Genomic DNA, 25616 nt, shown 5'->3' with positions numbered 1-25616 from the left:
TATATATATATATATATATATATATATATATATATAAATCATCTACCATAGTTTCTAAGTAGGAAAGTTTTACCTATATTCTATGTTGGTGTGAAGATCCTTTGTATTAGAAGAATATAAAAGGTATTAAAATCGCATATTTGTGATACACATACACAAACACACACACACAAACACACACAATTCTTTGATAGCATTCAGCACAGGAGAGATCCAGCTTTAGAGTTCAAATATTAATTTATTGTAATATTTTGTCATGTGTTTATTTGTCAATGCTAATATAGAAGTGATATTGTATATATGAATACTTTAGGATTTAAAATTACAAAATGAAAGAAACCACTGTATTCTAAGGTAGGAAAAATCTCATGGGGTCATTGTTCGTTTTTTATTCCTTCTAGCCAGATGAGTTATACTTTGAAGAAGGAGACATTATCTACATCACTGACATGGTAAGCCTGGCAGATATTCTGTGCTACGACTGCATACTATAGATAGATTAGCATAGTGCTGAACTGTTTTATGTAGCCATAATATTGTGGATTATTTTAGGTATATATATTTACATAGAAATATATATGTAAAGTCTTGCTTTTTGACACATTTACGGTAATATATCATTGGACGTAGTCATCTTATTCATCAATAGGAAACAGTTGAGTAAGTGTTGTTATGACCACAGATGAAACTCTGCCTCCATACAAAGGAATGAGGGTATCTTTCAAATTATAGTCTAATGTAATTCAAATGGGATAAAGCAAGATAAAATGCACACATTATGCTTTACTTACCTAAGGAAGGGTTAGAGACTATAAATATGCCTCTAGTTTCTTCCTTTGAAAGTAAAGGAAAAACTGAAATATGACTTAAGAATCAGTTTTGTTTATGTGAAGGAAGGGAAAATAGATTTTTTTAAATTATACCTTGTCTTGAAGATTTGACTTTGGAATCATACACATTTTTATGAGGCTATAAAACTAATAAAAAGCAGCTACAAGAAATTAAGAACAGAATGAATCAGATGACTTTAATCATGCTCTGGCAATTCACATAGCCATCCGGAAAGGAAGTCTTCTCAGTGAGACATGGCAGTTTGACTAAACATCCCTAGGGACTACTGTCAAATAAAACACACCTGCAGAGAGGTGGGTGGGTGGGTGGGTGGATGGATGGATGAGTGGATAGAGAACCCATCTTGACAGACATCTGCACTCAGGCTACTGTGAGTCTGGCATTTGAGGACAGCTCTAGGTCCCTGCTGTTCATTGTGGGCTCTCAGCATGTGGGGAGGAGGGTGTGCAGATGTCAGTCAGTAAAATGAAGAGAAACACAGGGGTCCTTCAGTTGAATTGGAAAAACATCACATTTTATCTTTGAAGGGGGCCTTAGAAAAGGGACAACCCAGCAATAATACATTACTCTCATTGAAAGGAACAAGGCCTCTCTGAGAATGGCTGCTACCAGCCATAGGGCATTAAATGAACTAAACATCTTGTGGCTACAATAAAAGGCAGCTTCAAAAGACTGCAAGGGCCACTATGCTGGCGTGATGAGGAAACCAATATGACTGCTCAGAGATGGGGCAGTTTGAGCATCCGTTAAGGGCAGCATCTCTCAAGAACTGAAACTCTGTTTTAGATTTATGGTTTCCTAATGTTACCTTCAAACAGATCTCATTGGTACTATGAGAGACTACTACGGAGTTAGGGTGTTTATTCTGACAGCGAGTAAGGAGAGTCAGCACTTCCTCTGTCCTTTCTTCCTGACCTTGACCTTGATTGACCTGAGAGTGAGTAAGGGAAAGTTACTCTTTAAAGAGATATGCTACTTATTTAATGGGAAATGTCCCCATGTTGCGCCCTCTGTGATTATTGACAGAAGCTACAGAGGGATGCAGCCTTGCCTGTGTGTTTCCTTATGAGGGACATCAACACCGCTCATATGGTATTCTTCCCCCAAATGTGTGGCTGAATCTGCCTTTGCTTTTAGAACTCAACAGCAACTCACAGGCAATGCTCGGAACAAAGGGGTGTGTTTAATGATAGCAGGCAAAATCCAGACTGTTTCAGTTTCTACATACATACACATAGACACATAGATACACACAGACTGACACACATATGCACACCCCAAGAGTTAAAAAAAAATAACAACAAAGCCAATAAAGTAAAGAATGGAGGAGGAACCTGTATTAAAGGCAGGGTAAGAGGGAATTAGTTGTACTATATGGTCCTTAATAGAAATCTCAAACTGTGGGCCATAAGAAATTCTGAGTTTTAACTTAGATATTTGATGATATTAAGAAATTATTAGGGAAAAGTTTGAAACTGTGATAATGTTGTCACAGTTGACTGATAAATAATTTATCTTTCAGATGCATATTCTAATTTTTCAGAGTAAAGATTCTACCACCTAATACTAACCCTAGTAGCCCAGAAGGGAAGGCGGATGAATGGTGGGTGGTATTGCTCACAAGCAATGAGTCACATACCTAGCAAAGGCCTCATCACATTGTCCTTTCTGCTTCTATATAGAGGTGATCTTTTCTATATAAAAAAGTTATCCAAAAGTGAAGGTAAGTCCAGAAAAACCTTTAGAAAATGTAGCAAAACATGAAAGTGTATCAGAGAAGAGACGTTAAAATCTAGACATTTAAATTCTATATCTGTAGCCTACCCGAATGTGTTCTCCTCTTTCACCACATGCTCTGGTTTGCCTCACTGAAGCTCTGTGATGTGCATCTGTGTGAATGGGGGATGCTTGTGTGATTACATTCCTGATGAGGGGCGTGGGTGCAGATGGCGAGGGTGTGAGGATGCTGATCAATGAGGAGATGCACTTGTGGACCCAGATGGTTTCGGATACAGCTCCATGCTGACTCTCTTGTCCTCTTGGCAGAGTGATACCAGCTGGTGGAAAGGGACGTGCAAAGGCAGGACAGGACTGATCCCGAGCAACTATGGTAAGCCGGCAGCTGTACTGTGAGCTTCCTGTTCATAAGGTGGCCACGCACACCGGTGTGCACTCACTGCTAGCTAACTCACGGCTTATAACAGTTCATTGTAACAGGACAAACGCACGGTTTCCAGAGAAACACTATGGATTTACTTAGTCTGCTAATACTTGTTTTTTTGTAATGTTCTTAAACTCCAGATCGTCTGGATTGTGCTGAAGAAGTCCTACTTTGTAAACTCACACGTGGCCTGTTAGACTCAGGAAGTGCTGATCATAGCACTTTGTCCTGATTAAGATGTGGCCCCTTTGTAAAATTGTTAATATTTCTCATTAAAAGATGACACAAGATTTGTGAGTAAGTGTCCCAGATATTAGTCTTTTTCTCCCTGTTAGTAACAGGGTAGAGTACAAAAGACATCCCGAGTAATGCCTGTGGGATTCGATTCCCATCTGTACTAGTGGGAGTGCTCAGCTTAGATTACTGCAAGAGCCTTTTAGGTTAGGCTTTAATGGTCTGTAACTCCTTAGACTGACAAGTGACTTGCCAGATTTCAGAGACATGGAGGCTGTGGCCAGGCCCTAGCTCAGGAGCCCTGTGCACTCTGGGCTGCATGTGGTTCTGTTCCTCTGAAATCCACACGCATCTTTCTCCTGTGCTATATTTCCAGCCTTGGCTGTAGATACTGAGGGTAGAAAATAAAGAATGGCCTATCCAAGCCCTCTTATAAGGGTCAGCAGGCTTGGGCCTGGAGCAGCAAGGGCTGCTCTCCTACTGGGCCCTCCTACTCATTCTAAGGCCACAGTGGATAGACAGCAGCTGTCCCTTGTGAATACAGGCAATGCTGAGTTGCTCTCCACCCCTGCTGCTTGCCCCAACAGAAAGGATTCAGGTGTTTCGCAGAATGTGAGACTGGATATCAGATGCTCATACCTTTTATGACTGTTTGTATTAAACACTGGCGTAACCTTGGTGTTTCAGGGATCTGCTCGAGTTTTGTTTCTGTCAGTGTCTATGCTTGCAGTTATTTATGCTCGCAAATAATTGCTGTGTGACTGCTTTGTTTCTTGGCTTGGTTTCCCTTAGCACGGAATCCAGCCTCTCAAAGGACGTACTATACTTATTTTCTGTTACTTTTAATCCACGTTATGTAAATAACTAAGCTGTTGTATCTGAGGCCCTGGCCATGAAGCCCATGGCCATAACCAACTCCCGTGAATTACTGAGCAACCCCGATGGTGGGCTTATATCTTTGTTTTCAATCTAGTGGCTGAGCAGGCAGAATCCATTGACAATCCATTGCATGAGGCTGCAAAAAGAGGTAGGTCTGATTCTCCTTTTTCTTTTTTGATAGAGGATATGATCTATGAAAATGCGCGGGCTTTCTAAATTTTTTTTCTTATCCTTTGAAAAATCTCATACATGTAAACAAGTATTTTGATCACTCCTCCAGCTCCAGCTCTCCCTTCCTATAACATACCCCTCTCCCAACTGCATGCTCTCTTTTTAAAATAAGCAACCCCTGAATCCAGTTATTGTCCTTGTATACATGGCTATGGGACCATCCACTGGGGCATGGGCCACCTATCAGTGGTCAATGACTGCTTTCTCCATCAGCTGTCATCTTCCAATAGCTCCTCAGCTAGGAGCGGGGCTCGTGAATCCCCCTCCCATTCAAGTAAGGATTCTGACTGCTTTCATCGCTTGGATTTAACTAGATCTGCAGAGTCCGCAGGAGCAGTAGCCACGCCCAGAAGACAGGGTTTGCAGCACTCGTCTCTGTTCTCTGGCTCTTACCATTCTGTCTCCTTACTGTGCAATGATTGCTGAGCCATGGATGGAGAGGGGGGTCCGCATAGCCTGCGTGTGTGCTGCGTGCTCAACACTCACTTTCTCTCAGCACTTTACCTGACTGAGTCTCTGCATTAACTGCTGCTCGTTGCAAAAACGGAGCTTCTCTGAGCGGTGCTAATCTATGAGGATAAACACACATATTTAGAAGGCAGTTGAACATGGCCATTTAAACAAAACAACAGCTGGAGGTTACCCCCCTACAACTGTGACATCCCCAGTCACAGACGGGGGTTGACACGGTTTACAGTATGAATTCCCTCCTGTTTATCAGGCCTCAAATACAAGCAAAGAAATTGATTGTCCTCATAACAGTCACTCCACTAGGCACATCTTGCCTGACAGGTTGGTATTATGGCAAAATGCTTGGGTTTTAATTATATGGTGTGATTAAGTTCTGACAAGTACATTAGATAGCCGGAGCTCAAACATTCCAGATTAAGAGCTTGAGCATTTCTGTGATGTCAGTGTCCTCTCAACACGCCTTTCCAGCCAAATCCCTGCCTTCTCTAAAAGCAATCTCTGTGCTGACCCCAGAAGGCAAAGCGTGATTTTAGTTTTATAATAGCACTTACCGAAGGTCATGATCTGATTCTCAAAGCTCAGACTCAGGTAGGGCAGTTAGGTGTAACATCGTCTGAGTCCTGGAGGGCAGGCAGGAGGACAGCGGTGTCCTGGGACATAGCACTTAGGAGACAGTTGATGTGGGGGGAGGCTCTGACCCAACAAGGATGGGAGTTGTCTTGACTTTCTTCCTGTGGGTGACACTTACTTCCCACAAGCCTGGAGCACGTGGCAATGTGTGGGCACATTTTGACTGTCTCAAGTGGAGGGATGGTGCTGGCATTCTTCCGGTAGAGACCCAGGCTGTTGCTAAACATCCCACAGTGCCCAAGGCAAGCCCCACTACATAAAATCTCTCTTACCTCCAAATTGCCATGGTGATTCTATCAGGAAAACCACCCTTGAGCAGTGGGAAGTGCTGGTGCAGCCTGGGCAGGCTGCTTTATTCTGTTCCATGGTTGCATGGGCAAGAGGAAAGCAAGGGCTTAGACAATGACATAAAACACTTCTTTGTCAAGGAGCTACTTAGGCTATTAGCCTGAATTCTTTAAATAAGCGGGTATACTTTAGCATAGAGCAGTAGCTTTGAGCAGCTTAGTTAGTATAAGATACTGTATCTTTTATTTCCAGAGCCTGAAAATGCCTTTAAATGTGAGTAGGGAGAGTTTCTGTTTGTAGTTAGGTTTTGTGTTACACCCTGCCTTTCAGGATTAATACATTTTACTCCCCCACTCCGAAGCAGAAATACCTTTAAACCTATCTTTGGCAACTCCTATTAAAAATGGATGTTACTGCTGCTTCTCAGTGACCCAGGGTACAAATGCACCGTACTAAGTGCATTAGTGGGCAGGTCTTGTTTTAAGATTTGCTGATTAATCCATCACAAATGGGAGCTTACAAAGGATGAAATTGATTTAAAAGCAGAACAAAGGGAGAAAAAAAAAAAAAAGACTTCTCCTTGTGTTTTTTATAAGTGTAAAATTCTTTCAGGCAACTTGAGCTGGTTGAGGGAGTGCTTGGACAACCGAGTGGGTGTGAACGGCCTGGACAAAGCTGGAAGCACAGCCCTGTACTGGGCCTGCCACGGCGGCCATAAAGGTACTGAACTCTCTGGTTATATGATTCCGTGCTCTTCAACATCTCCTCCACCCAAGGGAGCCTGTCTTCTTTAGTGACAAAGGCAGTGCAGCAAAGGCTGTGTTCTTGGTAAGGGCAGGGCAGTGGTGGTGGGTGTGACTGGTGAGCCCTACTGTGAGACCCCCGTGAACCGTTGGGAACTTCGCCTTCTCTCTGGCTTTCGAAGGCACCAGAACATACAAGTAACAGGATAGCAAACCATGGTCACCTGCCACAGAGGGAATGCAGAGCTGGTACTTGTAGCCTTTCATTAGCTATGCTTTTGGACCCACATTAAGTTTAATACAAAATTTGAAGTACCACACTGATTTAAGCCTGCAAATCTGTTGCGGTCATTAATAACAGGTTGGATTTTTCTAAGTATTTTATTCTAGCCCTATCCCACTATCCACTCTTTTCTACCAACTGAGATAAATCTTTGGGTCTGAAATTTTTCTTTTGTAATCTAACTTTTAGGGTTTTTTTTTTTTTTCTGAAGATAAAATTAAAAAATCTTATAAGAATTTTCTAGAAATTCTCCTAACAAGCTTTGTACTTTGCTATTTTGTTGCCTGCTTTTACAAAGTTCACTGTTTCTGTCTTAAGAAGTCCTGTTTTCTGTTTGAATTGCAGACATAGTGGAGGTTCTGTTTACTCAGCCGAATGTGGAGCTGAACCAGCAGGTGAGGCCGCGTGGTGGGCAGGCACCGCATTCAGCATTCCCACCGCTCTCTTGTTCGCACTCGACAGCTTGTGTGCATACACAATATTTTAATTCAGGTGCTCCAAGCAGATGGAGTTTTGTTGTTGTTCCTGTGTTTCCTTGCTGTGGCACTGTGGTTGGAAGCCAAGCCCTCATACATGCTGTTCAAGTACACGTGGTCGAGGTAGTCAGCTTACAAAGAGAAAGCTTTACCTCAGGCCCAGTTTGGGAGGTGGTGATCAAGTGGCCTCATGGCTCTTGGGCTAATACCAACGTGAGTGAGCACGTGGTGGTGCTGGTCGGCTCACTGTATCTATCTCCAGTGAGGAGAGTCTCACCACCCACTTTGAGCATACACCCCAGGGCATGAAGGCTCCTTCCCACTTGTCTCTATTCCCAAGGTTCCAGCAACTCCCTTTGGATAGCAGCATGCCAAGGACCTCTGGGGACACTTAAAACCACAAACTACAGCTAGGACCCTTCTGCTAGAGGTTCCTATCTCTGCCAAATTCCCAAAACATGAGCCTTAGGAGACAAACTTCCACCACGTCCAGCCCTGGCAGTTTCCAGTCTTGTTTGTGATCTGACTTTTTTTTTTAACTAAGAAAATTTATTATTATTTTTTATTTTTATCATATATTTCATCATCTTTATCTTTTTAAAAAGTTCCCCTTTTAAAAGTTGTTATTATTATTATTATGTGTATGGATGTTTTGCCTGCATGTTTGTGCACCACATGCATGTAGTACCAATAGATACCAGAAGAGGGCATCAGCTCCCCCAGGGACTAGAGTTGCAGACAATTATGAGCCTCCATGAGGTTGCTGGGAATTGAACCTGAGGCCCCTGGAAGAGCAACCAGTGAGCGCTCTTAACCACTAAGCCACCTCTTCAACCCCACCTTTATTTTGATTTTTTTTTTTAAATTCCCCAGAATTGTGTATTCATTTTCTATTGCTGTGTAGCAAATTATCCTTGGCTTATCCGTGTATATTGATTGGGTGGGTTGCAATTCTATGCACAACATCACAAGATTCTCGACTCAGGATCTCACACTGTAAAACCCAGGGTTAGTGGGAACTGGGTTCTTGGGAAACTTGAGGTCCCTTCAAAGCTCATTACACTTGCCGAGATTTGAGCATTTTTGTCCCTGTGGTCCTGATGCCCTGAGCTTTTAGAAGCTCCTCCTTTCTCTCAGTAGCTCACAAAATGGCTGTTTGCTGTCTTCCTCATGGCAAATAGGAGCTGCTCTTTGCTCTGCCGTTTAACCCTCATTTTAAAGCCCGCCTGATTAGATGTCCCCTACCCAGTATACTCACACTTTCGGTGAACACAATAACTGTTGTCTGCAAAACGATGGACTTTTTATTTTTAAATTCAAGGTCTTACTCTGTACCCCAGGCTGGCCTTAAACTTGCTTGTGTGGACCAGGCTAGACTTGAACTCACAGGGATCCACATATCTCTGTGTCCTGAGTGCTTAGATTAAAATTGTGTATCACCGTGCCCCATCCAAGAGGAGTGATGTCTTCATGTTCTCTGACTTCACCCACACTCAGGACAAGGATGGTATATGGGATCTCTCTGAGGGTAAAGGGGAACGAGTATTTTAGGGGTCGTCTGAGAAATTTGCTGGCCATAGCTCTTACTTCTAATAGCATCCTTTTCTTGTTCGATTATGTAATACTAATGATATGGCTAATATATTAATTATTACTTTTAAAAATGTTCTGTGCTATTTCTTCCCTAGGAACTTTTTATTTTGCTTAAGTGGCCTCTCCTTAAACACTTAAGTTGTTTTCAAGCACTCAGTATCTTGGTTCATTCCTTTGTCTGTGCGCTTGGCAGCTGTGTGAACTTGGTGGGGAGTGAGGTGCTCCCTGTGTGGCAGACTTCTCCATAGGCTGAGGAGTAAGCCCTGCCAGTACTGTTGAGTGCGCTCACATAAATACCATTCCAACCCCCACCAGTGTGGGGCTGCACTACAGAGGTGGTGCACACTGTTCAGCCTGAGGGCACTACCCTTTGCTGTCCTCACTGGGTTGGGAGGTGGGCTGACATGCTGAGAGTGCTGAGTGAAGGATCTTGCTGTTGGCTGTTCCTGTTTTCCATCTGACTGGCTCTGGTCACCTTTGCAACCCATTGTTCATGAGCTTGGGAACTCTGGGGATTTTTCAGCACGGTAATTCTACTCTTGTTTAACGGGGCAAATGCCAGTAACTGGTCCTAGGGTTCTAATGAGGTTTGAATCCATTTGGCCTCTCCTGTTTCCACTCCGTGCCTCCTTCTTGCCCAGTGCCTCTAGGAGTCTTCAGTTCCTGATGGTTGCTGGGTCTCTGCAGTTCCTGCTGGAGTGTCCCTCTGCAGGAGGCCATGTCTCAGCCTGTCTCACCGAGCTAGTTTTGTTCCTCCTCCATCTCTCCCAGAGCAGCTCTCTTTGTCTGAGTTCCTCTTCCCCGTAGAATCCCATGTGGTTCTGTAGCTTTTCTCTTAATTTAGACTTACATGGATTAAACTTATGCTACCACCTCCACCTGGTCCATTTTGTATTTTTAATACACGATTTTCCCTTTCTTTTCACGGTAGAATAAGCTGGGAGACACAGCTCTGCACGCAGCTGCCTGGAAGGGTTATGCAGACATTGTCCAGTTGCTACTGGCAAAAGGTAAAGTTTTTACTGAGTTTTCCTGGTCTTTGCTTGGCTTGAAAACTAGCTCCTAATGAAGCAGGCTATTTGAAATAGCAGGAATATGAAGTCTCCTTCCATTAAAACTGCATGGCATTATTACAGTTGAGACGAACTAATTGGAGGCACATTTATGGTTCTTTTTTACTTGAGTTAAGATGTTGATAAACTTTTTAAAAAAATCATACAAATGTATTGCTTTTAGAAAGAACTTCCTGTGCATATCTGCAGGACTGTAGGGCTTTAGGGTGCCATGTCCTGAGAAGGTTGCTGTGAAGTTGGTCAGGCTCCTGCTTGCTTGGGAGTCTTAATAGACAGGAAGAAATGCTGTAGCTGCTTCTGCCTGACCGAGCCAGTGCTGAGGCTCATCTCTTTCTTACATTCAATTCACAGCAGCCAGCTAACTTAGGGGCTGTCCATCCACTTCTCTGCTTGTGCTATAAACATTAACTACTCTTACAGAGGGCTGGCCTGCTCTCACTTAGATGCTCGGCCCAGAGGCCAATACCGTGGAGCCCTTCTGTAAGCCACAGTTATAGATTCTATCTTTAGGAACATCTGGGGCCGTGTTGTGGAATTTATGAGCAGGTTGTTTTGGTGTAAGTGTGACGATGCTGTAAACCCCTGGTCTAAACCATTACTTACTCTGAGGGCTGTTGGTTTTGTCTGCAGGCCATGCTGAAGGCTATGTGGGTGATGTGGCAGCCACAAGCTGTATGCTGCTGCGCCATGATGTTTTGTTTTCCAAGGGGTTGCAAGCACCCCTAGTACTGCGTAAATAGTAGAAACCTTGTGATAGCTGGTGCATGCTTGTAAAACCTTCCTGACAGACAGTCGGACAGTAGCTCTCAATACCACTTCTAGTGAACTCTGGGTAAACCTGTGAACAAGTGCACCGTTAATTAAATACTGTAAAGTTACAAATGAAGTTATAAGGCAGGTGAGATGGCGGAGCAGGTAAAGGTGCTGCTGCCAGCCTGAGGGCCTGAGGACTTGAGTTCAGTCCCTAGGACCCACACAGTGGAACGAGGACCAGCTCTGGCCTTCATGTTTGCAGTATGATGCAGGTGCCCACATGCATGCAAACAGGTGTAATTTTGAAATGAAATGGCAGAGTGACACAGCTGGTTTGAGGTTGTGCACGTGTTCATATGTGTGCAGATCATTGTCAACACGAGACAGCTCTGGCCCACTCTGAGAGTTGTGACCTCTGAAGGAAGAGCTTAGTTCAGGAGGGTAGAACAGCATTGTGGAAAACATGTCTGTATTGTTTTGTTCTTCAACAATGCAAATGTCTCCATGGGTTCTGATGTAATTTTTAGCACAAAGACAAGGGAAAAATGAATGGAAGAGGGCTTACAGGGACAATGATTTGGGGAACAATGAGTTGCCTGTGAGTGGTATTGTTTTGCCATATGCTGATTTGCATACGAGAGCACCTGCAGATATAAAATATTAATCCCTTGGCATCCAACCCAATGGTCTTTTCTAATGGCCCTTGAGCTGAGGAAGAGTCAAAGGATGTGTTTGGTTGAAGCCCCAAAGCCTCCTGCTGAGAGCCACCTAATGCATGGGGTTGTGGCTGTGGCTTCATAAATCTTAGGACTTACCTAGGGCCTGGTAATGGGCTCACCATGTGCAGTCCCTTGGTGCCTGGAAGGGAAGAGCAGGTTGAATGGAGCAGCAGGCTCTCTGATGAACCATGCCAGGCACATTCATTCTGGGCCAGAGTTGTTCTCTGGTAGCTTTGCCAAAGTGATTAGCTCATGGCAGAGGATCAGCTGCTGGGTGCTAGTCTGCAGACACATGACTTCTGTTTCTTGTGTTGGGAAGGTGCGAGGACAGACTTGAGAAACAATGAGAAGAAGCTGGCCTTGGACATGGCCACCAACGCTGCCTGTGCATCGCTCCTGAAGAAGAAGCAGCAGGGAACAGGTATTGTCTTAAATCCTTCTTGTGCTTATTATGATCAAGACTTTGCAAGGTTTTACTGCAAAGGGCGAGTTTCCCCCCATATGATAAATGATTCTCAATTTTGAATATATACCATTGGTCTAAATCAGATCTAAAGTAAAACGATAGTATCAAGCAAGCACATCTGAAGTCAGATGGAGCCTTTCATGTTGTCATTTCCTTTGCTCTTTGCTAATAATGGTATGCTTTCCAGCATGGCAGCATGGCTCTCTCTGTGAGTGACACAGACACAGACTCAGCCTAGCATAGGCTTTTGAAACCTCAATGCCCACAGCCAGCAATACACCTCTTCCAAGAAGGACACACCTCCTAATACTTTGCAAACAGCCTATCAACTGGCAACCAAGCACACAGTTGTATTAGCCAGGGGTGGGGGGATGTGAGGGTTGGGGGATATGATTCTCATTCAGACCACCACAGGGTTTAAAACGCAAGTCATGTGTCCCTACACAGAGGCAGGCTGTTTGCTGCCCTCACTGTTGTCCTGTGACTGTGTGCTTTACGTTCGTGGTCACATTCACCTCCCCTTTCAGAAAGGCATCACTGTGCCTTTCTCCCATCCAGTCATCCTTATTCCCTGGCCTGTGTCAAAACCCAGAGTTTAGTCCCCTGCCTGAGCCTGAGAAACAGTAAACGTTCTCCTTGTCTTTGGGGTTTAAGAGAACCTCCTAAATTATCCTCCTTGCCCATTGCTAAGTCTCATCATACATAAGCCTGCCCATGAGCCTGCTGCCCCTTTGTATTGCCTTCCACTTCAGTTCCCACACAGTGGAAACCAGCCTGGAGCTTGGTGCTTTAACCATGGTTAATACTCATTGGAAGAACTGGTGTTTCTCTAAAGACAGTCATTTATTGATGTGAGCTCTGGCGGGCATGACAAAGTGTTTGTTACCTTAGCTGGTGCTGCCCAGCTACACACTTGGGAGAGGCAGTATTAGCAACTGTGTGGGACAGAAAGTAGAAACCATGTTTGTTAGTGGGTGGGTGGCTTTTGCTTGAGGTTGACCTCCCAGTCCGTCCTGTCCAGTTGGGTCAGGAAGGAAGGCTGTGGCCTAACTTCCTTTCTTCGCCACTGACTTCCTGTTGCCAGACTCGCGCCTTCAAAGAGACTCGACTGCGCTGTAAGGTTCCTTATGTGCTGAAGGTTCTCGTTCTCTGTCTCGTGGGCTTGGTCCTCACCAGCAAGTTATCTGCAGTAGGATCTTTGCTCTCTAGCTTGATAGGGTTCTAGGTCCATCTTCATATGTTCCCCAGACAGAGCAGGTCATATTTCCAGGGAAGTCTGGGCTGTGCCAGTGAGAGACCTGGATTTGGCTGCCATGCTACCTTGCATCAATTGAATTCTAACAGTGTTTGCTCTCGCGTTGCATTTTCCTTCTCAGGAAATTTGTTACTGTAAGAATGTGATGAACACAGCTGAAGAGGCAGCAGTTAGATTAGCCATCTTCCCTTTGACCCCTGTGCAAGATTGTTTTAGCATTTGATAGAGTCCAGATTTTTCATTGATTTTTTTTTTTTCTAAATTTCAGTCTCTTGCTACTTCTTAAAGTTACTTTTTCCTGAAATGAAACTGAAGCATCTGTGTTCTCACCCTCTCTCCTGCATTACTCACCTTTCTGTGTCCTGCCTTCAGGGTCCGCACTGGCTGTGTGCTGACTGACATGGAGTGGCTGCTGATACTCCGTGTTGGCCGCGGTGCCTGTGGCTGGTGGCTTTGTGCTGGGGTCGCACATTGCCAGTGACTTGGCAGCCCCTCGCAGTGAGGCTCTGCAGGTTGGAAAGTCGTGATGGGAAGGGTCACAGGGAACGCACAATCCCTGGATCAGGGAGGATCGTGGTTTCTTTCTTTCTTTCTTTTTTTAATTTTGTAATTATATTTAGGTACAGAAAACTTAGTGTACATTTAACCCAATTTAGTGGCAAGTTCTTTAGCCTTTGCTTTTTCCAGCTTGGCAATTCAAGCCACAGACTTAAGACCCAGGACGTTGCCTCCCCAGTGGCGACGAATCTCGTCATATCTGTCATTATAATTGGTCCTAATAGCTTCCACCAGCTTAGCCAGAGCACCCTTGTCTTCCGAGTTAACCTGTGTGAAGGCAACTGTGGTGCATGTCTTCCTGTGGACCAGGTGCCCCAGCCTGGCCTTTCCCTTGATGATGCAGTAGGGTACCCCCATCTTTCGACACAGGGCAGGCAGGAAAACCACCAGCTCAATGGGGTCTACATCATGGGTAATCACCATCAGCTGAGCCTTCTTGTTCTCCACCAAGGTGGTGACTGTATTGACTCCTGCTCGGAGGACAGGTGGTCCCTTTGTTGGGACATCGCCTTTGCCAGCAGCTTTCTTCTCAGCAAGGGCCAGTAGCCTTTGCTTCTTCTCTTGCTTTGTCTCTGGCCTGTACTTGTGGGCAAGCTTAAGCAGCTGAGTAGCTATTTGCCTGTCCAACGCCTGGGTGAACTGGTTAATGGCAGGAGGGACTTTGAGCCGCTTGTAGAGGATGGCTCTTTGCTGCTGCAGCCCGATGTAGCAGGGCCATTTGACAAAACGCATTAAATCTCTTTTGGGCTGGATGTCCTGTCCAATGCCGAAGTTCTTGGGCCTCTTCTCGAACAGAGGGTTGACCACCTTCTTGGTCTCCTGCTTCTTGACGACGGTGGGGGCCGGGGCCACCTTCTTCCCCTTGGCCTTCTTCCCTTTGGGCATCTTGCTCTGCTGTTGGAGAGAAGAGGATCGTATTTTCAGTTGCCAAAAGCACCAATGGTGCACAACAGTCTCAACGGTGTGTAAGTTCTTTGTTTGTAATTTTCTCCCTTCCTGTCTTCTCCTTAGATGGGGCTCGAACGTTAAGCAATGCCGAGGACTACCTCGACGACGAAGACTCAGACTGATTCCCCCCCCCGGGGCCGCTTTGATTGTTGCCTAAACTTCTTTTGCTTTTGCCATTCCGGAGCCTGGGCTGTTTGCCCGAAGAGTATTGATAACTGTTGCTTTTAACGTCTGTATGAGTGCGACACTGCTGCACTGTGCTCTGTGAGGAGTCGGCGTGAGGGTGGGTCATTCTCACCCGCGGCTTGCCAATAAGTGAAGAGATACTTTGTTGTATAAAATACATATATGCTCACCAGGGTTAAATAAACGAAAAAAGATTATTTCTATTTATCAAGCTAAAGGAATTGTAATAATTTTTTTTCTTTAAAAAAATCATTTTTTAAGTTCTTTACCTCAAGGAATGAGATGTTTTGAGTGGGTTTTTCAAGGGGGAAATGCTTATTATAACAATAGACCAAAACTCTCAACAGAAAATTGTCAGCTCTTCTGACAAAAATAAACATTTAAAGAGATTTTATTATCTGTTTTTGTGCTATCAGTCATTGCTGGTAAATAAAGATTTTTATACTCAGGTAAGAACTGATTCGATGTTACTTTTAGATCACATTTGATATTGATTAGCACAGAAGAATCACAATGCTGTGTTCCTCTCACAGCTTCCTGGTTTTGTTTTGTTTTGTTTTGTTTTTTTCGAGACAGGGTTTCTCTGTGTAGCCCCGGCTGTCCTGGAACTCACTCTGTAGACCAGGCTGGCCTCGAACTCAGAAATCCGCCTGCCTCTGCCTCCCAAGTGCTGGGACTAAAGGTGTGCGCCACCACCGCCCCGCTCACAGTTCAAGACAGAACACAATTGCATATCTAAGAAAAGATAACACTTTAACAATTACGAATTACTCAGAATTATATTCAGGGTAGTACTTAGACTGTAGAAACTCAGTGACCTCATTTCCGTTTGATTAAAGTGTGGAAGCTTAGAAAACAATTAATTACTGTTTCTTTGTGAAAGCTGCCGTAATTTCCAGGGCGATGTTGTTAGGAAACATGAACTTGTCTCTCTCAGAGAACATGTTTTCTCAGAACGTGTGTCTGCCTCATAAGGGTTTGGATTCCTTTGCTGAGTCAGGTTATACAGGAAGCCTTCATTAAAAGTTCTTCATTAAAAGTTCTAATTTTGTTGGGTCTTTTGGAGGGCAGTCATGATAGGGCCCTTTTTGTGAGCTCTCCATAGCCTCCGAAAATAGCCTTGGGACCTCCCCTTGAGCTGGAACTCACTTTGGGCCTGTTGATAGACCTTTTTTCCCTCAGGCTCCTTTCCATTTCTATCCCTGCAGTTCTTTCAGACAGAAACAATTATGGGTCAGAGGTGTGACTGTGGGATGGGAACCCCATCGCTCACTTGATGCCCTGTCTTTCTGCTGGAGGTGGGCTCTATAAGTTCCCACTCCCTATTGTCGGGTATTTCATCAAGGGTCCCTCCCTGTGAGTCCTGGGAGTCTTTCACCTCCCAGGTCTCTGGTGCATTCTGGGGATGGGAGGGTCCCCCCAACCTCCTATAGACCCAACAAGCAGCTGAAAGAGTCAGATGCAGATGTTTGAACCCAACCAATGGACAGAAGCAGCTGACCCTTGTTGAATTAGGGAAGGCTGAAAGAAGCTGAGGAGAAGGGCGATTATGCAGGAGGACCAACAGTCTTAATCTGGACCCCCGAGAATTTTCAAACACTAGACCACCAAACAGACAGCATCCACCAGCTGATATGAGGCCCCTAACACACATACAGTAGAGGACTTCTAGGTCTGTGTTCATTCAGAGATGATGCACCTAACCCTCAAGAGACTGGAGGCCTCAGGGAGTTTAGAGGTCAGGTGGGGTGGGGTGGTGGGGCATCCACGTGGAGATGGGGATGGGGTGGGGAGGAGGTATGGGGAGCAGTCGATGGGTGGATGGGGAGAGACAGGGAATGGAATATGGAGTGCAAAAAATGATTTACAAATAAAATTAAAATTTTAAAAAGGATTCTAATTTTGTGTCACTGTGTTAAAAATGTCATGGTCTCAGTGTTTCTAGTTTCCCAGCCCTGGGCCCAGAAGTACATCTTTAAGAATTTACTGCTTATTTCAAAAGGCGTATTGGTCAAGAGAGGGAAATGTTGAAGAAGGAAGTGGACTAGCTCAGGAAATGAATAATGCCTGTGCAGGTGCGTCTTCTGCCTATAGCTGGTTTTTCTCTCTGTAGGTCCCTTGAGAAAGGGACCTGGAGGGACCAGTTTGAGGTCATTCAGATGCCTCACCTAATTTAGTTGCAAATAACCTGTAAAAGCAATGACAGCAAAGATGGCCTCTGGGATTAATTAAGGGGCATATTGTCACCTCCAAATAGCTGTGCTATTACATTGTTTCATTTTAGTTGGTTGAGACAGTCTCGCCAGGCTGTCCCTGACACTCACTGTGTAGCCCAAACTGTCCTCAAACCCTGCCTCTGCCTCCCAAGTGCTGGGGTTGTAGGCGTGAGCCTCCACGCCTGACTTGTTAATAAATCCCAGTCCAGCTGTTTGCATTTCTCAATAAGCAAAATTGGAAAGATACCAGTTCCTTCCAGAAATGGTCTCTCTTCCCATAGAACTTGGAAGGACTTTTCACTGGAACAGGCAGGGTGTGTGCCTCTCAGCACAAAGCTTTTGGAGGTCCTGAGATATTTCATTCTTCTGTCCTCTGCAAGCAAGGCAGTTAAGCAATCATTGACAGGGCGGAGACAATGAAGCATGAGCAAAGGTTATTTGGTGGGGAAAGGGTCACGTTTAACTAGCTAGTACTACATGGGCACGCCAGCTGCCTCAACCCTCCCTTTAGCTCAGGTTTTCCCAGGAGCCCTGCACCACCCCACATCCCACTCCTGCCGTTGCTGCCTGGGTGGGCAGGAACCCAGGCAGACATTGTTGCTTGAGATCCCAGCTTCAAGTTGCTTGATTCCAGCTGATGCATTCAACCTCTTCTCGGCTGTGTCCCTTGCCTTCCCCAGCTCCTGTGTGATAGCCACACAGACCCCACATGTTTCCGGGCCAGACTGGATCCATCTAGCAGAGCCAGCTCCCCCTTCATGCTATGTTCTGCCTTCCTGACTGCGAGCTGACTGCAGTCCATGACGCTGTTTCTCTTCTCCTTCCTGAAGCTTTTTTTAGAATGATTTAGCTGTGGTGAGGGTGAGAGCTGACTGGCAGAAGGATGGCACTGGGTGTCAAGCTCTGGAAGGAAGCTGAATACCCCCTTGTGAGCCTAGCCTACAGAATTGAGGTGCTCCTCAGTTCACTGCCGCCTTTTCTAGTCCAGACAGTAAATCTAACCCTGCCCCAGAAGACTGAGAGTGAAATAAGACTCTAAACTCTCCAACCCCTAACTGAACGCCTGTAATTATGATAAAATTATAATAGGTGCTTTTAATTAATATTTGTATATTTATGTATTTAAGGTAAAGAATAATAGTGCGCGCGCGCACACACACACACACACTCAACCTGTGAGAATCGCAAAGGTTGGCCAGTTATAGCTTTTAGGGCAGGAGAAAGGGTCACATGGAGAACTTGTGTGTGGCATCAAGTTTGGTGCAACTGAACAGCTTATTTAGCTGTGGTTGAATTGCCTGTCTAGCTGATTTGAGCTTTCTCTTGAGTTGCTCAATGCTGATCTCGGCAACTGAAAATCTGTTCTAGGAAGCCCACCACAGTGCACAAGGAGGCTTTGGCTGTATTCTGGAAATGACTGGCAGTTTGCTGTAACCTGAACTTCTGATAGTCACTGTGGCCTGATCGGTGCGCAGTGATGCTGGGTCAGTTGCACCCCAAAAGCTTCATGTACAGGGCTATCCTCCATGTCAGGGCTTCCTGCTGGGCTTCAGCTGTTGCAGATTCATTGCTGAGTGACTATGCACTTGAGCTGCTGGTGTGTGTATTTCTTCAATGAATCTTCACTGGCTAACCCCATTCACCACCAAAAAAAAAAAAAAAAAAAAGATTTGCTGTACTGGCTAGTTTTATGTCAACTCGGCACAGGCTGGAGTTATCACAGAGAAAGGAGCTTCAGTTGGGGAAATGCCTCCATGAGACTCAGCTGTAAGGCATTTTCTCAATTAGTGATCAAGAGGGGAGGTCCCCTTGTGGGTGGTGCCATCTCTGGACTGGTAGTCTTGGGTTCTATAAGAGAGCAAACTTAGCAAGCCAGTAAAAACATCCCTCCATGGCTTCTGCATCAGCTCCTGTTTTCTGACCTGCTTGAGTTCCAGTCCTGACTTCCTTGGTGATGAACAGCAGTATGGAAGTGTAAGCTGAATAAACCCTTTCCTCTCCAATGTGCTTCTTGGTCATGATGTTTTGTCCAAGAGTAGAAACCCTGACTAAGACAAATTGGAGCCAGCATAGTGGGGTATTACTGTGACAACCTGACCATGTTTTGGGGAGGACTGTGGAAGGACTTTGGAACTTTGGGCTAGAAGATCTATTCGGTGTTAAGAACTCTGGGGGATGTTGTGTAGGAGCTTGGAAGATAATGTTGAGAACAGTGCAGAAGATGGAGGCCTGGCTTGTGAAATTTCCAGAGGGAAGATTAAAGACTCTTATCAGAGCCATTACTATTTTGATTGTTAAGATTCTGTGGTTCTGGTTAGCTGGGGCTGAAGAATCAGCTGTGATTAACAAGACACCAGAACTACTAAAGCAAAACCTTTACATTACTGGGGCTATTGATGCTGGTTAGCTGAAGCTAAGAAATTAGCAGCGATTAAGAAGAAACCAACATCATTGAGGTGACATCTTCTGGGAAGTGTTTCCTGAGAGCACAAAGAGGCTGTGTTCCAGAGATAGCCAAGGTTGTACCTCATGCTGCAGTAGGACTTGCTAATGTGTAAGAGTCACCCAGGTGGTACTGGTTTTGAAGGCATGAAGAGGTCACACAGAGCAGCTGAGGCTCGGCACTGTGAGAGGCCATAGAAGGCCATTGGTGAAGGTGCAGCCTCAGTTGAAATTGATGGCCCAGGACTGAAGGGGTCGTGCAAAGAAGTTGAGGCTTAGCACCATGAAGAGAGCCTATGAGAGGCTATTGTTAAAGCCAAGTTACAGTGGAAGACAGCAGCATTTTGGAGATGCCCGTACCAAGAGATGACCACCAGCAACAGCAGCAGCAGTGGAGTACAGGCAGCTGAAGCCTAGAAGACAACGTTTGTGCTACAAAGGGCATGGCTGGGGAAGTGACCCAAGCCCTTGGAGGATCCCAGAAGATCGTGAGTTGGATCCCAGACATTGGACGGTTGGAGATTGAGTTTTGCTTTTGATTGTGACTGTGCCCTGATATTTTTCCCTCTTGAAGGAAGAAAGTATTTTAGTGGAGCCCACAGTTACGAGACTTTGAATTTTAAAAGATTTTGGACATTTTAAAGGGACTGAACTTTACTATACAAGACTGTGGAACTTTTAAAATTATTTACATCTTGGGGATGAATAAGAAACTAAGGGATGAGGCTTCCTAGTGATGTGTTTGTGTGTCAAGTTGAGAAGGGTCAATTGTACTGGCTAGTTTTGTGTCAACTTGACACAGGCTGGAGTTATCACAGAGAAAGGAGCTTCAGTTGGGGAAATGCCTCCACGAGACCCAGCTGTAACGCATTTTCTCAATTAGTGATCAAGAGGGGAGGTCCCCTTGTGGGTGGTGCCATCTCTGGGCTGGTAGTCTTGGGTTCTATAAGAGAGCAAACTTAGCAAGCCAGTAAANACATCCCTCCATGGCTTCTGCATCAGCTCCTGCTTCCTGACCTGCTTGAGTTCCAGTCCTGACTTCCTTGGTGATGAACAGCAGTATGGAAGTGTAAGCTGAATAAACCCTTTCCTCCCCAACTTGCTTCTTGGCCATGATGTTTTGTCTAGGAATAGAAACCCTGACTAAGACAGTTAGCCATGTTGTTATTACCCAGAGATGGAAATGGAAATAATATTGAAAATGAAATTTCATTTTTAAATAGAAGAAAATGATAATTACTTGTTTTGAGACTAGCTGGTCTTCCCAAGGGCTGATATTAAAGGTGTGCGTGCACAGATATTATATAGAACCCAGAGTTCTGACTTTATTGTTCGGAAGAATGTGTGCTTTATGTCAGCCCATTTGCATCTGATTGTATTTCCCTACTGGCTAGTTTGTGGTAATTTTCTTTCAAGATTTTTATACTGCAAGTATGTATTTAATAGTAGTATCCAAGCAGAAATATGTTATTTAGCCAAATTTATAAGTATCTGGTTACTAAAATGTGAAGTTTTGGTGGAATAAAGATCTGGTGACCCCTATTTTTGCAGCAAAAATAGCATAGACAAATGGTTTTCTTAAGTGCAGGGAAAACTTCAAGCCACAAATTTATGGGTCTTTGGCTCCTTAGTTCTTAATAACATGCTTTTTTTGCATGTCCCTCTCTTCAATGACATCAAATTAAATAAAACTGCTCTTTATTAAAGGCCTAGTGATTTCTGTGGTAGATACTTTCACAGACATTGCATCATTATTTTTCCCATTTTTATTGCTTTTATTTTATTTTTAAACATTTGTTATGATTTGAGTATTTTATATATGAGCCCCATTTCAACCCGATCTTCTTCCTCTTCCAGCTTCTCTATGCCCTTCCCCATGCCATGCTCCACCTTAACCCCATTGATCATTTCATTGATCAACTGCAGAAAACAAGCCTTAGCTTTGAGAGACTGTGGTGGTTTGCATAGGTTTGGGCCTCGTAGATGCATGTGCTTCAATGGTTGGCCATAGGGAGTGGCACTATTAGGAGGTATGGCCTTATTGGAGTAGGTGTGGTCTTACTGAAGGAAGTGTGTCCCTGTGTAGTTAGGCTTTGAGGTTTCCTATGCTCAAGCTCTGCCAAGTGTAGAATGAGAGTCCCCTCCTGGCTGCCTGCAGAAGACAGTCTCCTTCTGCCTTCAGATCTAGATGTAGATCTTGGCTTCTCCAACACCAAGTCTGCTTGCATGCTGCCATGCTTCCCACCATTATGATAACAGACTAACCTCTGAAAGTGTAAGCCAGCCCTAACTGTATGTTTTCCTTTATAAGAGTTGCCTTGGTCATAAGTGGGAGAGACACAAAGGAACGAACTTCACAAAAACAGAACTCTAAGATGGAAGCTGTGCTGTCAAGTTAAGGGGCTTGCTCAAAGTTATTCTGCTAGAGGGGAACACACAGGTCTGGCAGACAGATGAGCCCAAGCACTTGACAGAGACTGACATTCATATTGTGTCAGAAAAGCCTGTGGAAACCTTGGTTCCTTTGAAACTGAAACCCTGGTGTAGGCATCTGAAGAATTCAGCCTGTCTGCTCATCAGCCACGTCTCTTCAAACAACCCAATGAATGTTAATCAAAGACACTTTTTTTTCCTCTTCTGAAAATATGTAGGCAAAACTTTTTGATTCCCAATTCCCAAATAAAATATGATTCAGTGACAGCTTCCCAAATTCTACTGTGTACAAGTGTGTGGAAATTCCACAGTTCTGTGTAACGTGAAAATCGTGGCAGTCTTGGAAGGGCCAAGGATTGCTGCTTATGGGCATGCAGGAAGCTCCACATCCCAAGCCCTTTCTCTGTTGTCCTTTGTGGGGGTCCTCAGTATACAGGGCTTTCCCAGGATGCTCTGCCTTGGGCCTCTGTTGTACTGTCTGCTGGGAGGACTCCTTGTTGTGGCAAGAAAGGAGAGCTGGGGCAATCCAAAGGGACGAGTTCGAAAGACACAGAGAACTCCAAGGAAAATGGGAGAGACACAAAGGAACGAGCAGCAAAGAGGTGGCCTCCTGATAGAAATCATTGGGGTGCTTCAAGACATGGTTAGAAGAGTAGTTAGGCTTTAGAGTCAAGTTCTGGGTTGCTGTTTCCTCTGCTGCTCATGACCAGGTGACCTTGGCTGAGTTTCTTAAACACTCTGATTCCCCGCTTACCCCCAAAAAGACAAAATAGCAGTACTGACTACTTAGAGCAGTATTGATTCCCAACCTTCCTCATGCTGTGGTGACCCCAGCCATTAAGATACTTTCATTGCTACTTCATAACTGTAAGTTTGCTTCTGTTAGGAATTGTAAGGAATTGTAATGATATCTAGGCTACCTGGTATGTGATCCTATAAAACGATTGTTGGACCCCTCTGGGATGGTTGAGACCCACAGATTAAGAACCACTCCCCTGGAGTGTTAAGGCTTCAATAGATTTAGATACAAATGGTATTGAATAATGTGTGGCAGTGTTGCTTAATAAATGTTATTTATAAGCAAGGCAATAAAGATGTTTTCATTAGAGACAAATGTGGGTATAAAAGGTACATCAGAGCCGGGCAGTGGTGGCACACACCTTTAATCCCAGCACTCAGGAGGCAGAGGCAGGTGGATTTCTGAGTTTGAGGCCAGCCTGGTCTACAAAGTGAGTTCCAGGACAACCAGGACTACACAGAGAAACCCTGTCTCAAAAAACAAAAAACAAAAACAAACAAACAAACAAACAAACAAAAAAAAAGTGCATCAGAGTTCTCCTGTCACCATCTAATATCCTCAGCCACTTTCAGCATAACTGGACCCTGCTGTTCCCTTCCAGTCATGAAGATGTGCTCTCATGCAGCAGTGGTTTGGAATATAGAGTTACTTTTGTTGAATTACAGGGGAAGGTTGCATAGCTTGAAAAGGCCTGATTAAAATCAAGCACCAGGAGTGGTTGTGTACATCTGTCATCCCTAGCACTTGGGATGAAGAAGCAGGGAGGTCATAAGTTCAAGGTCGTCTTTGATGACATAGCTCAAGAACAACCTGAGTTACACAAGGCCTTATCATGTCTCTATAGTAACGATAACTCAGAAGGGAACTGCGGGGAGTATCTGTTCCACTTTGAGCTTTAGATGGTCACGGGGGAGCAGCGTGATGGGCTTCAAAGACCATGCATGGGTCCAATGCTCAGCACATACTGATTTCAAGTTAAAGGCATTCTCCCTGCTCTAGGCATTTTTTCCCTGAGGGGATTTCCAGGTGTTTTATATCCAGCCCCTCCCTCCCCCCTTTACCCCTTGTTCAGAAGCACTGTAGCCACAAGGAGAGCACAAATGGCCTGATCAACTCAACACCTATTGTTTTTTAATCTCATCATAAACGCTGATGTGATTAGTATGGGAAGAAACTGAGATGCTGACCGTAGTGACATTTGAGATGATGGTAGGGATTCTCTGCATTTCCTAGCTCTCCATTGCTATGGTGACCTCTGTCAGGTGACTGGGAGTTGAGTGTCTTGTGTCCTCTCTTCCATTGTGTCTTAGGCACTGCAATAACAGGGTCACTTGATCCTCAGCAGTGTGTCTGGTGACAGAGTATCAGCAACTGGCTTGTTTTTGTTTAAGGAATTTCCACCTTTAAGTTGAGGAATAAGAATTAACTGTATGTGTTTAGCTAGATAGTCCTTGCCATTTAGAGCACAGGAGAATCCCTAGAATGAACCCGTAGCTTGTAGAAAATGTTGTAAATATTGTGGCTGCTACATTTTCTTTTTAACTAAGAGCCCAGTAAGCTTTGTAATATCTTTAAATAAATATGAATTTATTCTTTTCCTCAGTCATTGCTAAGGTGCCTTGTTTATTTTTAATGGCTTTCATATGTTTTTGCTACACTATTGATAATGATTTCACACCCACACATAAAATTTCATTATATTCAAGTGAGTTTGTGGCTCTTTTCTATTACCTACAATTGTGGTTTAAATTACAGCTATATATATCCAGTACTATTTAACTTCCTTTTATCGTATGTTTTATAATAAACTTTATTCTTATGGAAGTTGTGGTCACTTGAGTAGAGTTTTAAAAATATTTTTGTTTATCTTTGAATTTTGTAATTGTATACCACATATCACTTGGTAGTATATATCTTCATCTCTACACTCTCAGTCCCCCTGAGGTCTCCCACCTCTATTTTTAATTTTTTTTTTTTTAACACTGGGTGCTGCCTTTGGGAATGTTGACTGACCTTGGGCAGTTTTAGGCAGGTAATAGTTGCTGTTAGTTGATGATTGCTGACAGTTGTGCCATGGACAAAGGACAGAATTTCAGAGCTTTGCCCCTCGTCTTCCAGCTCTTACATATGTCCGCCCCTTAACTGGAGATGTTCCTTGATCCGTGGAAGTGGGGCAGTTCTTATAGGTTGATCCACAGCTGAGCACTCCCAGTTACTCTTAGCATGTTGGGCAGTTAGGAGCATCTGCATTCAACGCTGCCTGCTGCAAAAAGAAGCTTCTCCGACCAGAAGTGAGAGCAGCACATGTTTATGGGTATAAACATAAATGTGTATCAGGCTGTTTGACAACACGTAATTTCCCTGACAGGTTGCCTGGCCTCATCAACCTTCTTTATGGCACCTTTATACAAACTTCAGTGACTCCATAACTCTTGTATTCATCAAACCTGCAAAATGAATACATATGGATCTCTGCTGGCCCACAACAAACTCTTAGTTCTTCTTCTTAATAGCACTAGTCGCTTTAACATTTACAGCCATGTAGTCCATATCTGTCATGTCTTCAACTTCGTAAGGGCCTACATTCCTTTCCCCCACCAAACTGAGTGGTGGGGTTTTTAACATCTGTCCTAGTTAGGGTTTCTAATGCTGTGAAGGAACACCGTGACTGAAGCAACTTGGAGGGGGAAGGGTTTATTTAGCTTACACCTCCATGTCACTGTTCATCATCAAAGGAAGTCAGGACAGGAACCTGGAAGCAGGAGCTGATGTAGAGGCCATGGACGGATGCTGCTTACTGCCTTGCTCAAGATGGCTCGCTCAGTCTGTTTTCTTATAAAACCCAGGACATCAGCCCAGGGATGGCACCACCCACAGTTTCCTGGGCTCTTCCACATAAATCACTAAGAAAATTCCCCACAGGCTTT

General features: G+C 44.4%; 1 protein-coding gene and 1 pseudogene across 1 annotated transcript in view; one reads left to right on the top strand and one right to left on the bottom strand.

Moving 5' to 3' along the window:
- Nucleotides 1-15186, top strand: part of Ostf1 (osteoclast stimulating factor 1) — a 52664-nt gene extending 37478 nt beyond the window's left edge. The window contains exons 3-10 of the mRNA XM_021151637.2: nucleotides 402-452; nucleotides 2899-2962; nucleotides 4221-4274; nucleotides 6359-6466; nucleotides 7118-7167; nucleotides 9773-9851; nucleotides 11706-11807; nucleotides 14677-15186. Coding sequence (XP_021007296.1) covers nucleotides 402-452; nucleotides 2899-2962; nucleotides 4221-4274; nucleotides 6359-6466; nucleotides 7118-7167; nucleotides 9773-9851; nucleotides 11706-11807; nucleotides 14677-14735 — 567 coding nt within the window. The 3' untranslated portion in view covers nucleotides 14736-15186. The remainder of the gene's footprint in view (nucleotides 1-401; nucleotides 453-2898; nucleotides 2963-4220; nucleotides 4275-6358; nucleotides 6467-7117; nucleotides 7168-9772; nucleotides 9852-11705; nucleotides 11808-14676) is intronic.
- Nucleotides 13737-14554, bottom strand: LOC110285453 (annotated as a pseudogene).
- Nucleotides 15187-25616: the final 10430 nt, after the last annotated feature.

The sequence above is a fragment of the Mus caroli genome, chromosome 19 (assembly GCF_900094665.2).
Source record: "Mus caroli chromosome 19, CAROLI_EIJ_v1.1, whole genome shotgun sequence".
Classification (NCBI taxonomy): domain Eukaryota; kingdom Metazoa; phylum Chordata; class Mammalia; order Rodentia; family Muridae; genus Mus; species Mus caroli.
This window is presented reverse-complemented; position numbering and strand designations above follow the sequence as displayed.